Here is an 18,289-nt window from a genome sequence, read left to right on the forward strand (position 1 = left end):
AGTTTCCTGAGTGGACTATAGCAGAAACATAGTTTATGACCCTAGTTCCTACCCTCTCGCTTGCTTATGGGATTGTCTCTCATAGTTCTCAACCTCCCAGACCTATGCTGTAACAACAACAGATAAAAGTTTCACAGGACTCCTCAATCATGCATGCCTGGTCCTAATAGGAAGATCCTTATTCACAAGGTGCCTGGTCCTTACAAGACCATCCCCATCCACAAGGCCATGCACATGGGATTATAGTAGCCCCAAGTCTTTATTGAGACAGTCCTTGTCCACAAGGTCATGTGCCACTCTCAATTGTCCCACAAATTTATCTATACCACTAACTGCCTTGTGTTAAACTGACTCTTTCAATCGTCCTTCTTTCCTTAACAACTCCTGGATGGCTCACCAGTTTGTTATTCCGAGAAACTGATGTTGGGGCATCCTTAAATAACCTGCCTATCGCCCTCTTAATCTATCCTTCCCGTGGTCTGGGTCTCCAAAGTAGTTAGGGAAAAACTTGGCCAACACAGATATAACCTTCTGATAAAATGATTGACACAAGCAGTATTCTTTCCAAAACTAGGCTCCTTTTTATTGGTGAAAATAATAATCCCTTATATACTAATAATCTAAAGGCACAAATCCCTTATTAACACAAGTTAAAGAGCATTTAAACTGCAATAGTATACAGTTTAAATGATTCTAAGTGGTTGCGCTCCATTACAGATGGCCAGTCTGCAACAGATCACTCACAGCAATCTTAAAATGTACTTTGAGTTTTACATACATAAAGCAAAATTAACACTCATACATCCTCACGCACACACATATTAATACTACACTATACTGTGCTATACTAGAATTGTAACTAACAGACTCACCTTATCTGCTGATTTTGCTGTGTTGACTCTGCTGCTGGTTTTTCAGGTTGCTTCACTCCATTTGGCTCCACCCTTTCAGGTCAGCTCTCTGCTCGATCTTTTCATTCACTCCACTCCTAACTGTTTGAATAGTCTTAACCATCTGCCTTTTATACTGTCCTGTCAGTTATCAGATCTTTAGGGTGCATGTTTATCGCTAGTTATTTATCACTGAGTTATTCTGCACCTTTTCGGCTTTCTACCAAATTCTATTCCACACTTCCCTCCCCCCGCAGAACTTTCGACCTTTTGGCTTACTTTCAGCAGTGAAGTACCATGTGAACTGCAGCTTCTAATGGTGGAGTGACTTTTGCCTATTCAAAATGGAAGCTAGGGACACAAAATGAAGTCTGGGGAATCTCTGTGGTATCACCTCTGACCCAATAACTCCTGGCTGAGCTAGAGTGGGGCTTTGAAAAAGAGACACCCCATCTCCACTGACAGACTCCCAGTGATGGAAAATCCACCCCCTCATAGGGAAGCTGTTCCAATGGTGAAGTCCCCTCCCTGAGAAACACTGGCCCCTTATTCCCAGCCTGAATTTTTCTCCCTTCAGCTCCCATCCTGTGGATTTTGCTCTGCCTTTGTCTGGGAATTAAACAGCCTTCTGCTCTCAGCAATTCCCTCCTCATTTAGGTGCTTACAGACCATGTCACCTCTTAACCTTCTCTTCACTAAATAGATCATGCTCCTCCACTCTCTCACTATACAGCAGATTTTCCAGACCTCAAATCATTCTTGTGGCTCTTTTGAACCATTAACAGTTTGTCACCATCCCGTTTACCTGCCAGTTAACTGCTCATTCAACACCCACACTCTGTGACCCCCAAAAGGCCCCCTTCTCCTACTGCTGCACCCTCTGCCCTTCCTGGTGCATTTGCATTTGGATGGACATACCAACACTTTAGTGAGAACCAAGTTATGGACAGAGTCTCCCCAGCACTGACAAGCAAACCATTTATTAAGCAGTGTAAGGGAAAGGCAGCCCGCCCTGGACAGTACATTTGGAGGGTGGGGTGCACTCCCTGTTGTTCTCCTGCTGGGGGTGCGAACAGGGGGTCACACAACAGGGAGGTGTTAAGTCCGTAGGTTGTCATCGCCTTGGCACACTGTTACTCTTTATCCACGGAGCATTCGGTGCTGCATGGGTGCAGAGGAAGCTCCCTCCACCCACCACGGTGGGAGAGAGGCAAGGGGAGGGGGACGTGCCAGCGCATCATGCTTACTGCAGAAGGCCTGCTGGATCAGATTCAAGAGGGGAGCCGAGGCATTCAGGTCACGAATCCCAGGGGACGGAGTTAAGAGCCATAAGGTGCCTCAGAGAACACGCCTCATCCTCAGGAGCAAGGGCTTCTGCTCCTGAGAGGGCCACCAGACTGCACCCAGTGCTGGCACCTAGAGAGCTGCACCTGTTACTAATGGCCCAACAGCCATGGGGATGGTTCAACCTGGGAAGAAATCTCAAATTAAGCCCGATCTTGGGCTGAGCCCTAAACCATGTGGAGTTCAGCGGTCCAATCCCAGGGCAGGATGAGGCAGAGTCCTGAACTTGTTGCCCCAGGGGCTCCTGATCCAATGGACTAGGCCAAGCTTTGAACCACACACAGGTTGCCCTCCATATGAGAGGATCTCAGGCTGTCAACCGTTGCCCTCCATATGGGCTGATCTTAGGCCAGGACTAGGCCAAGCTGGGAACGACATGCCTGGCCACCATCTATCTGGGCGGATTTCCATCTGCTGCCCCCCTGCGCTGGCCCCTACTCGATGTTGTCGTAGACCCGGATCACCTCCTGGCAGTCGCCCAGCGTGGCCAGCAGCTGGGATGCCCGCTCCATCTCCTCATCTGACAGCCGCACCCTGGCATTGGGGATGAACTCCAGGGCAGTGGAGAGCGACTGTAGCCCCCGTGAGTCCAGCTTCTCCCGCACCTGGTGCAGCGATGGCACCTCACACACAAACTGAGGGGAGAGGACAGGACAGGGGCTGCGAGGGGCTGCAAACCTGCCCGCTGGCCCCCCAGGCCGCAGCATAGGTGCTCGCTGAACAGACCATGCCACCCCCACGGGGCTTGATTTGTAGACCCTGCCTCTTCAGACCAGGCTGTTGCCAGTTCAATGCCTGGTGCTGGCCACCATCTAACTCGCCGCCTGACCCACAGTCACCCTGTCCCTGCACTGCGGCTCCAGGGGATTTAACCCGCCCACCCCAGGAATAACGGCAGCAAAGGGGGGCCCATGCAGTCACTCCGGTGGGACAGGGCGTACAGGACGAGCCCCTAGGTGTATGCTAGAGCAGCCTTGGGGCAGCTCTCACTCATACACAGGCCCCCTGGGGAAGCAGGGAATGGGACAGAGGGCAGCATGCGATGCCCATGCCAGCCAGGGAAGACCCTGGGGGGGGCGGGTTTACAACCTCCTTATGCTCCCATAGCATTCTCGAGGGCAAATGCAAAGCATACCCTCCCAATGCCTCCCACGGATCCTGTGTATAATCCCCCTGAGCCAGAGCCACGCCAGCCAGACCCCCACATCTCTCCCCTCCCCTGAGCCGGAGCAATGCCAGATCCCCACGATTCCTCCCCTCCCCCGGCCATATCAGCGGCAGCCAGACCCTCATGTATCTCCCCTGTCACCTGGGCTGGATCAGAACCAGCCAGATCCCCACATATCTCCACACCTGTCCGCCGAGGCAGATTAGCACCAGGTGGGCCCCGATTGGTGCCTGAGCAATTACAACAGCCGCTGCCCCCCATTGGCTGATGGTATTTCCCACTCCGGAGTCCCACGTTCTCCCAGCAGTCTGCCCTGCAGCAGTGGGAGGGCCCTGTGGCAAGGGCCACAATGGACTTGCCACTATGACGGGGGCTCCCTGGCTAACACACACCCACCTTCAGAACTGCTCGCTCCTCCTCCTCATCTTCTTCCCACACGTCCTGGGCCCCGGCCTCGATCGCCAGCTCCAGGGCCTGCTCCAGGGCCACTGGCCTCTGCTGACAGTCCTGCCCACTGACTGTGATCACCCCCTTCTTGTCAAAGCTGTGCCGGGCCCCCTCGGACATCTGCGCCCTGCATGGGAAAAGGGGGACATCAAGGGACAGGGAGTCACTTCTATACAGCATGAGAGACCATTCCTGGATGTTGGTCCAGGGGGTTCGTGCTTCGCACAGGATAGAGACGAGCGAGGAAGGGCTCAGAGATGTCACAGGCCCATTGTGCCTAACCCAGGCCAGAGAATCTCCTCCAGCGATTCCTGCCTCCAGCCCTGTAACTCCTGGCTGAGCTAGAGCGGGGCTTTGAGAAAAGACATCTCCTCTCCACTGACAGACTCCCAGTGATGGAGAATCCACCTCGTCCCTTGGGGAGCTGTTCCAGTGGTTCATTCCCCTCCCTGGTAACCATGGGCTCCTTGTTCCAGCCTGAATTTGTCTCCCTTCAGCTCCCAGCCAGTGGATCTCGCTCTGCTTTTGTCTGAAGGTTCAAGAACCCTCTGGTCTCAGAAATCCCCTCCCCATGTCGGTGCTTATACACCAGGATCACATGACGTCTTAACCTTCCCTGAGATAAACTACATTGATCGAGCTCCTTCAGTCCTTGGCTATGAGGCAGGTTTTCCAGCCCCCAGATTGCTCTTGCAGCTTTTCTCTGAATCCATAACAATGTAAATGGTTTGGGAAGAGGTTTAAGCTACCTCCAATTAAGCCTTTCTCGCACGGATATAAGAGAGTCCACCCAGAGATGTGTTGTGATAAGTGGGCTGGCAAATTTACCCTAATTGTGAGATCAACTGTAAAAAAAATGTAAAAATTCATAAGATGTCACAGTACTCTATATAATCATAGAGCTGGAAGGGACCTTGAGAGGTCAGCTAGTCCAGTGCCCTGCACTCAATGCAAGACTAAGTATTACCTAGACCAGCGGTTCTCAAATTTTAGCAACCCAAGAACCCCCATTTTGATTTAAACATTTTCAGTAATCCCCAAGTCCCCACACTCTGCCCACTTCCCTGAGGCCATGCCCCGCCCTGCTCCTTCTCGGAGGCCCTGCCCCTCGCTCACTCCACCCCCAGCTCACTCCACCCCCTCCTTCCGTCGCTCGCTCTCTCCCACCCTCACTTACTTTCACCAGGCTGGGGTAGGGTGTTGGGGTGCACAAGGGAGTTTGGGGTGCAGGTTCTGGGAGGGATTTTGGATGTGGGGTGTGGGCTCTGGGCTAGGGGTATGGGCTCTGTCCAGGCGGCACTTACCTCGGGCGGCTCCCGAAAGAGACCGGCACATCCCTCTGGCAGCGGCTCCTAGGTTGGGGGGCCAGGGGATCTCCGCGAGCTGCCCCTGCCTGCAGGCACCGCCCCCACAGCTCCCATTGGCCGCAGTTCCCAGCCAATGGGAGCTGCGGAGTTGGCGCTCAGGGCAGGGGCAGTGTGTGGAGACCCCTTGGCCCCCCCAGGGGCCGCAGGGACTTGCCAGCCGCATCCAGGAGTGATGTAGAGCTAGGGCATGTAAGAAGCCTGCCTTAGCCCCACTGCACCCCCGGATCTTTAGCGTGCAGGAGGTGCTGGGAGGAAGGGGGAGGAGTTTTGGGAGGGACGGGGAGAAGTTGATCAGCGGGGCCTGCGGACACCCTGGGGTACCCTCGGGGACCCCCGTTTGAGAAACGCTGATCTAGACCATACCTGACAGGTGTTTGTCTAACCTGCTCTTAAAAATCTCCAATGATGCAGATTCCACAACATTCCCAGGTAATTTATTCCAGTGGTTAACCACCCTGACAGTTACGAAGTTTTTCCTAATGTCCAACCTAAACTGCCCTTGCTGCAATTTAAGCCCGTTGTTTCTTATCCTTGTGACGTTATCTGATTAAAATATGATCAGGTATATTATTGTTGCTACCATGGTTATACAATTGCAATAAATCTTATACAAGTATGTCATGTAAGGGGTCAATGGAAAGGTTATGGTTTGCTGACTATGATTATCCTATCTGTATGCATGTATCGTTTTAGTATCTGAAGTTATGAATATTGACTATGTACCTGTATTTCAAATGTGTTTGCTCCTGTGGTAACACCCACAGGGTATTTACATCCAGTCTAGCCAGCACATTGTGAATGGAGTATTCAAGTTGATGACCCATCAACAAATACAATGGGCCATGGCAGAAGCTTATCCCCACCTGATGGACTTTCCAGCCAGAATATTGCTAATGGCCCCTGCTATGACTCATTGAAGCATGCAAGGGCATATGACTAGATCAGTGGTTCTCAAACTTTTGTACTGGTGACCCCTTTCACACAGCAAGCCTCTGAGTGTGACTCCCCTCATAAATTAAAAACACTTTTTATATATATTTAACACCATTATAAATGCTGGAGGCAAAGCAGGGTTTGGGGTGGAGGCTGAAGCTTGCGACCCCCATGTAATAACCTCGCGACCTCCTGAGGGGTCCCGACCCCCAGTTTGAGAACCCCTGGACTAGATCATGTGGTGCTGAACTCCATCTTGGCCTGTACTTTTAAACAGATTGTGCTGAGGGCTTTGCTTGGAACAATGGGTTTCCCTCCATAGGGCAGAAGCTATAAAAGGCCCTGGAAACATCTCAATATTGCCTCTTTCCTGCTGTGATCTCTGGACTATGGACTTATACTAACGGGAGCATCCAAAGGACTGAGGACCTTCCAATCATTTGGAAGCAACCAGAGACTTAACAGGCCAACGGTTTATTTCAAGCCTGACACAAGAACTTTGCAACATGTGTATGTATTTGATTCCTTTAACCAATTTTAACTCTCACCTTTTTCTTTTCTCTTATAAATAAACCTCTAGATATTAGATACTAAAGGATTGGCAAGAGTATGATTATTGGGTAAAATCTGAGTTATATATTGACCTGGGTATGTGGCTCCTTCTTTGGGCTCAGAATAACCCTTTGGTTGATAAAATTGGTTTTAAATAACCACTCCTCATTAAGTCGAGCGTCTGGGTGTTGAAAAAAGGACTGGAATGCCTAAGGAGGCTGCAGTTCTGACTTCTCGTTAGCCAGTGTGGTGAGACAGAAGTTTAATTTTGTTTCTGGTTCGGTTTATCTTATGAAAGAATAACCACAAGTTTTGGAGTGATTCTGCCCTATTTCTCAGCAGTTTGTCCTGAATTTGGTATTCTCAGTTATGACCCACTGAGGCACGGTGATAGTCCTGTCCTCAGAGAACAATTTTTCTCCCTTCTCCTTGTGACAACCTGTTATATACTTGAAAACTGTTATGTCCTCTCTCTGTTTTCTCTTCTGCAGACTAAACAAACCCAGTTTTTTCAATCTTCCCTCATTGGTCACGTTTTCTAGATCTTTAATCATTTTTGTCGCTCTTCTCTGGACTTTCTCCAATTTGTCCACATCTTTCCTGAAATGTGGCGCCCAGAACTGGACACAATACTCCAGTTGAGGCCTAATCAGCACCGGAGTAGAGTGGAAGAATTACTTCTCGTGCCTTGCTTACAACTCCTGCTAATACATCCCAGAACAATGTTCCCTTTTTTTGCAGCAGTCACAGAATCAAAGAAGATTAGGGTTGGAAGAGACCTCAGGAGGTCATATAGTCCAATCCCCTCCTCAAATCAGGGCCAACACCAACTAAATCATCCCAGCCAGGGCTTTTTCAAGCCGGGACTTAAAAACTTCTAAGGAAGGAGATTCCACCACCTCCCCAGGTAACCCATTCCAGTGCTGCACCATGCTCCTAGTGAAATAGTGTTTCCTAATATCCAACCTAGACCTCCCCCACTGCAACTTGAGACCATTGCTCCTTGTTCTGTTATCTGCCATCACTGAGAACAGCCGAGCTCCATCCTCTTTGGAACCCCCCTTCAGGTAGTTGAAGGCTGCTATCAAATCCCCCCTCATTCTTCTCTTCTGCAGACTAAATAACCCCAGTTCCCTCAGCCTCTCCTCGTAAGTCATGTGCCCCAGCCCCCTAATCATTTTCGTTTCCCTCAGCTGAACTCTCTCCAATTTGTCCACATCCTTTCTGTAGTGGGGGGGCCCAAAACTGGACGCAATGCTCTAGATGTGGCCTCACCAGTGCCAAATAGCGGGGAATAATCACTTCCCTCGATCTGCTGGCAATGCTCCTACTAATGCAGCCCAATATGCCGTTAGCCTTCTTGGCAACAAGGGCACATTATTGACTCATATCCAGCTTCCTGTCCACTGTAATCCCCAGGTCCTTTTCTGCAAACTGCTGCTTGCCAGTCAGTCCCCAGCCTGTAGCAGTGGATGGGATTCTTCCATCCTAAGGACTCTGCACTTGTCCTTGTTGAACATCATCAGATTTCTTTTGGCCCAATCCTCCAATTTGTCTAGGTCACTCTGAACCCTATCCCTACCATCCAGCGTATCTCCCTCTCCCCCCAGCAGTGTTACACTGTTGACTCATATTTAGCTTGTGGTCCACTATGACCCCCAGATCCCTGTCCGCAGTCCTTCTTCCTAGGCCGTCATTTTCCATTTTGTATGTGTGCAACTGATTGTTCCTTCCTAAATGGAGTACTTTGCATTTGTCCTTATTGAATTTCATCCTATTTAATTCAGACCATTTATCCAGTAGATCCAGATCATTTTGAATATTAATCCTACCCTCCAAAGCACTCGCAACCCCTCTCAGCTTGGTATCATCTGCAAACTTTATAAGTGTACTCTTCTATGCCATTATTTAAATCATTGATGAAGATATGGAACAGAACCAAACTCAGAAGTTATCCCTGTAGAACCCTCCCTTGATATGCCCTTCCAGATTGACTATGAACCAGTGATAACTACTCTGGGAACGGTTTTCCAACAGGTTATGCACTCACCTAGCTCCATCTAGGTGGTATTTCCCTAGTTTGTTTATGAAAAGGTCATCCAAGACAGTAACAAAATCCTTACTAAAGTCAAGATATACCACATCTACCGCTCCCCCACTATCCACATGGCTTGTTACCCTGTCAGAGAAAGCTATTAAGTTGGTTTGACATGATCTGTTCTTGACAAATCCATGCTGACTGTTATTTATCACCTTCTTATCTTCTAGGTGTTTGCAAATTGATTGCTTAATTCGTTTCTCTATTATCTCTCCAGGTACTGAAGTTAAGGTGACTGGTCTGTAATTCCCTGGGTTTTCCTTATTTCCCTTTTTATAGATTGGCACTATATTTGCCCTAATAACAAATGCTGATGGGAAAAGGTATGAAAGAGACTGAAAGAATGAAGTAGTTTAAAACAAAAAAGTCAGACTAGTATAACTCAAGGGCTATACTGAAATCATCCTTGCTAAACACCAAAGATGTGGAACTAGAAATTAATGAACCAAAATTGGTGAATCGGAAATTAGGCCTAATTGCTGAACAGGATAACAAGGGGCTGGGCTATTCCATGCATCAGTACATTCTGGGGTCCTTAAAGCAATTTAGGGGAAAATATGGGAAGAACAGATGGAGACTATTGGACCCAGACCCCTTTCATCCTAATCCTCAGGGATGTCCTGACCAAACCAGGCCAAAGATAGGGATTCAGATGACATCACCACCCCTACCAGCTCGACCTGAATCCCAGGTTATGTCTACACTGCAATTAGACACCTGCGTCTGGCCCGTGCCAGTTGACTCGGGCTCGCGCTAAGGGGCTGTTTAATTGCAATGTAGACATCCGAGCCCGAGCTCTGGGACCTTCCCCCTCATGGGGTCCCAGAGCTCGGGCTCCAGCCTGAGCCTGAATGTCTACACCACAGCTAAACAGCCTCTTAGCCCAAACCGGCTGATGTGTCTCTGCAGTACAGACAAAGCCCCAAACATGAGATAAAATGCGATCAGACTTTAGAAGCAGCAGCAACAGCTTCAGCTCATCTCAACTAACTTATCTTTTAGCACAAAGACCAGTAATCACCATCTTTGTGACCATCTAAGAGACTGGAGAAACCCTTGTTTGACGTCTAAAGACTCTCTCCAACTAGAAGGGAAGCTGTTAAAATGAAAGCCTTACTCACTACTTTACATCTCAAAGGCTTTAACTGTTTTGCCTTCTTTTCTGAATCTTTAACAAAAGGATTTTTAGTGGGGTATTTGCTGTGTGGCTAAGCAGCATGCAGTCTCTGTATATCAAACCCCGAACCTTGTTTAACACTTTTTTGTGTTGGACAGTGACGTTGTTAGGTTAACACCTTTGGCCCATTTATTCCATCTAAATTAATGCCACAGATGTGCACCAATTTAATTAAACCCATTTAAATTAATCCGGTGCACCTGTTCCAGTTAACCAGTGGTAACATTTCCCAAACAACCTACATGACTTAGGAACCTGAATCCCATTGATTTGCTAAGACTTGGGCTCCTAAAGGCCAAAAGTCACTTTTGAAAATGGGACTATGGCTCCTAAATCACTTAGGTGCTTTTGATAATTCAACCCAAGGCCTTGCTTATTACAACCTCATGTACAGACCAGCCCTGATCCCCATGTAGACTGTATGTTCCATGTCTCCCACTTGTGGCCAGGCTGTAGAGAGCGTTAGCTAACTACTGCCTTTGAACTCATGCATTGTGTTTATCTCAACCACGAGACAATCATGTTTTAAGACCCAGAAGCGTCGGGTTTGGTCATTGCATGGAGCACGGGAAGGGCCTTTGTGCAATGAAATGCAGGATTGTTGGGCTCGGCAGGGAAGGACTGACCCATTGCGGCTCAGGATGAGCCGGATATCCTGGTAGGCTCGCTTTGCATTGTCCGTCAGCACCTCAATGAGCAGCGCAGATCCCCCAGGGCCTCTGGCTTCGTAGAGCAGGTACGAGGAGCTCTTCCCTTTGTCCTGCAGCGAGAAGGGGTAGATTCAGCTCTGCAGCTGGGCTTATGTCTTGGGAGGTGTTAGGGGGCTTTCCCTTCACACATACCCCACCCCCAGTTCTTGTCATGCAGACAGAGAGCAGAAGACTGGAAGTCCAAAGTGCAGGCAATCTGTGTTCTCCGCGCAGCCAGCAACGTGTGTTCAGGTGCCCCTCCCCTCCCATTGCTCTGTCCTGCAGCTGCTCCCGAGACCTCCTGCTGCCTATGCAGACTAGGGGTGGAGGGAGGAGGGTACTGATGTCAGGGTGTCCCCCTCCCCCAGTACCCCATCTCCACAGAGCAGAGGGGACAGCCTGGCTCAGGATTCAGAGCTGCTGCAGTCTGAGGTCTGAATGGTGAGTGGCTGGGCACCTTTCTTAAAGAGACAGTGCACGGTTACTGAGATTTCCCCAGCAGCCAGCTCACAGTCTCAGTCTCTCTCTCTCTCTCTCTTTCACACACACACACACACTTTCTCTCTCTCCCCCCGCTCCCCCTGTAGCCCGTCTCCGCAGAGCAGGGGAGGCGAAACAGGGCTCAGGACAGAGCAGGAGAGCTTTCAGTGAGTGTCTTAAAGAGACAGTGCATGGCTTTCTCCAGCAGCCAGCACACACCCAGAGTCTGTCACACACACACAGCGTCTGTGTGTGTCTCTCTCTCACACACACCCACACACTCTGTGTGTGGGTGTGTGTCTCTCATACACACGCACAGTCTCATTCACACTCACCTCCCAACACATACTTGTATTATTATTGTTACTTCTTGGTACTTCCTGCAATGCGCATATATTCTCTGTAATTTTATTCTTTTAAAATTTGTTATTTTAGTGTTTTGACTGGTCTATGCATTTAATAATTTTTATTTCTCTCTTACATTTAAATTTAATTCTTTGAGTAGTGAGTTCTAAAATGCCTAACCGGTCCTGGCTGGAGTAATTAGCCCTGGTAACTGTTAAAAACCCTAGATATTATATATATATATTTTTGTTTCCACTGGTGGCGCACATCCGCACATACCTCGGTGCACATAACAAAATTTATTCCGCACATGGATGGAAAAACGTAGAGGGAACATTGCAGGCAATGCATTGTTTATTGGGGTTAGTTTCAAGCAAGCATATCCATGGCTCTGATGCCACAGATCCTTTACCTGTGTCACCGTTCCCTATTCCCACCTCCTTAGCAGGCCCAAATATACCGGCAGTGCACACCCCTGGTCCCACCCCTTACAATGTATGGTCATGTTCCTTTTCAGAGGGTCGTGAGTTTGGGGTCATGGTATCACCTCTTTTGTATCCCATGGGAGGGATAAGGAGTGGTGTGTTCTGGCCAACGCCAGGCCTTTCTTTGGCCTTTAGTTGTTCTTATGTCTCCCCCCAATCCCCTCTTGCCCCTCCTAACTGGTTGCTTGAACTTGGCTTGAGAGAAGTGCCAAGCAACCTTCCAGCATATGCTCGTATATTATACTCCTCACCATACCCAGTAACCCTTTTAACTCTCTCTCTTCTCATTGTACTAACAAGCCCATCTGGCTGGGTAGAAGTAACACACGGTGTCTTTGTTCACAAATATTAGTAAGGATATAAGAACATCAAAAGTCAAGCCCAAAATTCTGCCCCAGGCTAACAAACAGGCCTATATACTAACAGGAAGGCCTGGGGTTAAACAATAAAGGCCAAGTCTCCATCCATCAGCAGGTCCCAGATATACGTTACTGGTGGCTCCTGCTTCCTCTCTGGACACACATGCATGAGGGACCCAACGGCTAACTGGAGCCATAGAAACACTCTGAATTTTTATGGTATGGAGTGGAGCACCGGTCAGACCTGGAAACTGGGGTAAAGGAGGGGGCCCTCTGGAGCAATAGATTGTAGGCTTTGCCATATGGGATCAACATCAAGGTCATAGAATCCTAGAAGATTAGGGTTGGAAGAGACCTCAGGAGGTCATCTAGTCCAACCCCCTGCTCAAAGCAGGACCAACCCCAACTAAATCATCCCAGCCAGGGCTTTGTCAAGAATGGGCAAAAACCTCTAAGGATGGAGATTCCACCACCTCCCTAGGCAACCCATTCCAGCGCTTCACCACCCTCCTAGTGAAATAGTGTTTCCTAATATCCAACCTAGACCTCCCCCATTGCAACTTGAGAGCATTGCTCCTTGCTCTGTCATCTGCCACCACTGAGAACAGCCAAACTCCATCCCCTTTGGAACCCCCCTTCAGGTAACTGAAGGCTGCTATCAAATCCCCCCTCATTCTTCTCTTCTGCAGACTAAATAACCCCAGTTCCCTCAGCCTCTCCTCGTAAGTCATGTGCCCCAGCCCCCTAATCATTTTCGTTTCCCTCCGCTGGACTCTCTCCAATTTGTCCACATTCTTTCTGTAGTGGGGGGGGCCCAAAACCGGACGCAATACTCCAGATGTGGCCTCACCAGTTCCAAATAGAGGGGAATAATCACTTCCCTCGATCTGCTGGCAATGCTCCTACTAATGCAGCCCAGTATGACGTTAGCCTTCTTGGCAACAAGGGCACATTGTTGACTCATATCCAGCTTCCTGTCCACTGTAACCCCTAGGTCCTTTTCTGCAGAACTGCTGCTTAGCCACTCAGTCCCCAGCCTATAGCAGTGGATGGGATTCTTCCATCCTAAGTGCAGGACTCTGCACTTGTCCTTGTTGAACATCATCAGATTTCTTTTAGCCCAATCCTCCAATTTGTCTAGGTCACTCTGCACCCTATCCCTACCCTCCAGCGTATCTACCTCTCCCCCCGGCTTAGTGTCATCTGTGAACTTGCTGAGGGTGCAGTCCACCCCATCATCCAGATCATTAATGAAGATGTTGAACAAAACCGGCCCCAGGACAGACCCCCTGGGGCACTCTGCTTGATACTGGCTGCCAACTAGACGTCGAGCCGTTGATCACTACTCATTGAGCCCGACGATCTAGGCCCATCTAGCCCAGTCTCCTATCACTGACAGCACCCAGAGCCTAGACTTCAGCCCAAGCCCAAATGTCTATGTGGCAATTTTATAGCCTTGCAGCCCAAGCCCCATGAGCTCAAGTCAGCTGACCCAGCCCAGCCACATATTTCACTGCTGTGTAGACGTACCCATGGCAGTGGCCCCTCTAATTTTTCCCACCAGCGTGCGGAATGAATTTTGTTACGGGCACCAAAATGGAGGTGATGTGTGACACATCATCTTCATATTGGTGCACGTAACAAAATCCATGTGGTGGGAGTGGGGCCGAGGGGTTCTTGTGGGAGGGGGCTGAGGGCTCGGGCAGAGGGTTGGGGTGCAGGGGTGTGAGGGCTCTGGCTGGTGGTGCAGGTTCTGGGGTGGGGCCGGGGATGAGGGGCTCAGGGCTGGGGCAGAGGGTTGGGTGCAGGGGCTGAGGGTTCTGGCAGGGGGTGCAGGCTCCGGGGTGGAGCTGAGGGGTTTGGGGTACAGGAGGGTGCTCCAGGGCTACTGCGGGGAGAGAGGACTCCCCCCCAGTGCTCTCTCCCCACAGCAACACCTGGGCTTGGCGGGGGGGAGAGGCGCCTATCCCTGCCGCGGGAGCTCTGGGGCTGGAGGATAGGCATTCCTCCCCCCGGCCCCAGCAGGGCCGGGTCGGGCCACGCCTGGGCCTGATCCGGTTGCAGCTGGGTTTGTGCCACCCTGCCTGTGCCTGGGCCTGATCCGGCCGCGGCCGGGTCAGGGCCACAGGGTGAGTTGGGGCTGGGGGAGGGGCACCCCTCCCCCTGTAGGTCCCCAGGCTGCTTCCCTCAGCGCCTGCGCGGCACTAAATAGACTGCTGCGTGGCTGCACAGCTTACGGGGAACTTAGACTCATGGGGAACGAGGCTGGACCCAGCCCAGACACACCACGACTAAGAGCGTAGCCCTGGCCCACTGGGCACGGCAGAGACATCTCGGAACTGAGATTTGGTCCCCATTGTGCCGGGTGTTGCTCTGACACATGGTGACTGAGAAAAAGTCCCCGTCAGACCGGGCGTGCACAGATACACGGCGACCAAGATCAGGTCCCCCATCACAACAAGTGCTGCACAGATACACCAAGTAGTTGACAGTCCCTGCCTCAAAGAACGTATAATCTAAATAGACAGGACGCAGGGTGGAGAAAATGGGCACCACAGACTATTCCTGTGCAATAGTACTTGAGTTTTCACTAAATCTTTCACAATTATTTTTGCTATTCTTTTTCCCGCCCTCTGAAACAAGCTCCCCCCGATACATTTTTTGAACCAAGACATTTTCAAAAATGAATTTACAAGAGAAGAAGATTAGATGCACACTCCCCCCTGCCCCCCAGAAAAACATAACAGTACTGTGTGACCAAACTAACCAATCAAAAGGTACTGGTAGCAATACCGGGGCAGGGTGGGGGATTTTTCCATTTGCCCTAGTTCATTTTGCAGTCTTCACCCCTGTGCATGTGTGTGTGTTTTGCAACTGGGTGACTTTTGATTGAGCAAATACGAATGGGTTTATTAGCTCAGACCCTATTTGCAAATGGGGAAAATGAGGCACAGACAAACCAAAGCCACATTTATTACATGTTCGCTGTTGGGCTGTCTTGGGTCTATGACAGATATGTTTCAATCCTAACCCTAGGGTTGAATAGACTCAGGGGGAAATGGAGGCAGGCCACTTATTTTTGGGCCCAAACAGGGTTGGGGCCCCAATTTGAGAGGGCATGAAGGAGTGCGACTTCCAGAGATTGGGACCTCGGCACTTCCTGAGAACCAAGTCCCTTTATACAATCCCAAGATGGGGCAGCTTGAAGTCGGGGATGCTCTTGAGCTAACTGAAGGCTAGGATAGAGAAAGGAGATTGAGAGCATCTGCGCTCCCCACCCTATAACCACAGATGGTCAAAACACTGGTAGCAAAACAGTCTTCCATTGGAAAAGGTAATTTTGTTAGAATCTAAACATTTCACAGGCGCTTGTAAATTTCAATGAAATTTGATGTGAAAATGAATCACTTCAATTTTCTCAGTTCAAGAATACAAAAAATGTGTTTTGCTACGGTAACACTTCATTTTGACTGTATTGTTCCAGTTCATTCCAATTTTACATTATATTATATTAATTTCAATGTAGGTTTAATATTTTCTATTAAATTACAAGGTTATGGCATTAGTGAAAGGAAATAATTCAGTGTGTCTGAATTTTCTTTCCACTAAACATTTTAAAATCTAAATTTTCTAATCTGATTCAGAATGAAAACAAATTTAGAAGTGTCAGAATTTCCTGCGGGGTGGACATTCCGTTTCCCAGTCATCTCTATTCGTAACACAAGGACTAGAGGATGTTCAGCAAAATAAAAGGTGGGAAATTCAAAGCTGATCATAGAAAATACTTTTCACACAATGGGTGATTATCCTGTGGAACTCGCTGCCACGTGATGTCACAGGGTGTAAGAACTTAGCAAGATTCAAAGAGGGACTGTATATTTCTGTGGACAAGAACATCCAGAGTTGGAATAATTAACGTAAACAACTTCTGGCAGGGATATTAAACCTCCTGCTTCAGGGCTTGAGCTGACTGTAACTATTACAGACCAAACTGAGACCTAACTTATCCCCAGATCTGCTACTGCGGGATTCTTACACCTGCCTCTGCAGCCTCTGGTGCTGGAAACAGGATACTGGAGTGGACACACCTCTGCTCTGATCCCGTCTGGCAATTCCCTATGACCCAAGTGATTTGCCCAAGGTCAGAGAGAGCAAGTGGCAGAGCTAGGAATAGAAACCACAAGTTCTGTAGCCCAGCCCAGCACCATAGCCAAAAGCCCAGCCTCACTCTCTCATTCAAGGCTCACAATGCCCCTTTCCATAGCCTGGCCTGGCCCAGAGAATACAGAAAGGCTGCAGCCCATGAGCCGGGCTGGCAGGACCTGGCTACATACCCCTCCCTTGATAGCCGCCTCAATGGATGCTTTGGGCATGCTCTTGCTCCGGCACTGCTCGATGATGTTGGCCAGGTTGGTGTTGTGATCAGGGTTGGGTCCCCCCTCTGCAATAGGAGAGAAAGGGGGCATCACAAGGGAAACATGGCTGGGATCCCATTCCAGGGCAGTCCTGACTCCCCGCCCCCACTGCTATAACCCATCAGCCTCCACTTCTCTCCAAGAGCCAGGGATAGAATCCAGGTGTCCTGACTCTGAGATCCCCCTGCTCTAAGCCACTATCCCCCTTCTAGAGCTGGGGATGGGACCCAGGAGTCCTGAGGTCCCTGGTGACCCTCCCTGCCCCATACCACCTGTCCCAAGGCCCTTCCTCTCTTCAGCCACTGTTAGCTGTTACCTCCGGCTGCCTGAACCACAGGGACTGGACTGCCCCCCTCTTATGCGAAACAGCTGCTAGAGTGGAGCACAGACCCAGCCACCTTAGGGGAGGTGCTGTGGGACAAAGGAAAGATCCAGTGGAAAAAGGATGAGAAGGGGAGACACTACCCCATAGACCAGGGAGGGTGCTGGCTTTGGGCTAACAGAGGTTGGAGGGTGTGGGGGTTAGGGGCAGCAGGGTCAGTGCTAGTGGTCAAGGCTAGGCTGGCAGGGCTCTGTAGCCACAGACTCTGGCTAAGGCTGGGCCCCATCAAGTGCTGGGAGGCCGGGAAGTCTCTGCAGCGCCCCCTCTGGCTGCGGCAGGGCCTGTGGGGCACGGGGAAGCTGGCAGGGCTCTGTAGCGCTCCCTCTGGCTGGGGCTGTGTCACGCACAGGAACGGTCTCTCCCCCTCGGTACCTTTCACAGCGAAGCGCAGCAGCATGGCGAGTTTCTGGAAGAGCCGGCTGCGCTCGGCGTCCCGCGGGCCCTTGATGTGCTTCACCTTGGACCATTTGTTGTGGCCAGCGGGGGTGGCCCCTGTGGTGTGCACGGCCCGGCACGATGAGCGGGGGGCAGGGGCAGCCAGCCTGGGCGCCAGCACCGAGGTCAGAACACAACATCTGTATGGGGCAGCTGCCCTCCCCATGGCGCTGGGCAGGGACATGGGTGTGAGCTCCAGAAACACACACAGACAGCTGGGTGGGACCTCCTGTCACACACACACAACACACACACTGCTCAGCCCCCCTGAAACACACACACACACTACAGGCAAGTGTGAGCTCCTGTCACGCTCACACATACACTGGCCTCCTCTAACACACACACATTACACAGCAGCCGGGGATACGAGCCGCTGTAACACACACACACCGTCACACAGCCCGACCCGTCTCTTTCTGTGACACACACGCTGCACACCCGGGCCTGGGCCCTCTTGTACCTACTAGTCCCCGCTCCCCGCCCAGAGCCGGGAGAGAACCCAGGAGTCCGGGCTCCCAGCTCCCCAAGGCGCAGCGGGGCCCCGCGCACAGCCCAGGGGCGGGGACCGGGCTGCCCTGTAACGGGCTCCTGCCGCCCGGGGACCGGGTGCAGCGAGCGCCCCAGCGGCCGGACGCGGGACCCAGGCGTCCGGGGTCTGGGCCGGAAGGTCGCTGCGCTGGGGCCTCCCCGGGCTGCTGGAGCCGGCGGCGCAGGCGCGGG

General features: G+C 50.7%; 1 protein-coding gene across 2 annotated transcripts; it reads right to left on the minus strand.

The window, feature by feature from the left end:
- Positions 1–1,854: 1,854 nt before the first annotated feature.
- LOC102930296 (translational activator of cytochrome c oxidase 1) lies at positions 1,855–18,286 on the minus strand. Of its 2 annotated transcripts, XM_027830844.3 has the most exons (6): positions 18,030–18,278; positions 17,504–17,762; positions 16,669–16,775; positions 10,603–10,736; positions 3,799–3,976; positions 1,855–2,869 (listed from the first exon to the last, which is right to left on the minus strand). In XM_027830844.3, the coding sequence occupies exons 2-6, from the start codon at positions 17,748–17,750 to the stop codon at positions 2,669–2,671; spliced, it is 867 nt and encodes a 288-aa protein (XP_027686645.2). In that variant the 5' UTR covers positions 17,751–17,762; positions 18,030–18,278; the 3' UTR covers positions 1,855–2,668. The 2 variants fall into 2 exon arrangements, with proteins under 2 accessions (XP_027686645.2, XP_007068740.2); XM_007068678.4 differs by having other exon boundaries at positions 17,504–18,286.
- Positions 18,287–18,289: the final 3 nt, after the last annotated feature.

Source organism: Chelonia mydas, chromosome 6 (assembly GCF_015237465.2).
Source record: "Chelonia mydas isolate rCheMyd1 chromosome 6, rCheMyd1.pri.v2, whole genome shotgun sequence".
Classification (NCBI taxonomy): domain Eukaryota; kingdom Metazoa; phylum Chordata; order Testudines; family Cheloniidae; genus Chelonia; species Chelonia mydas.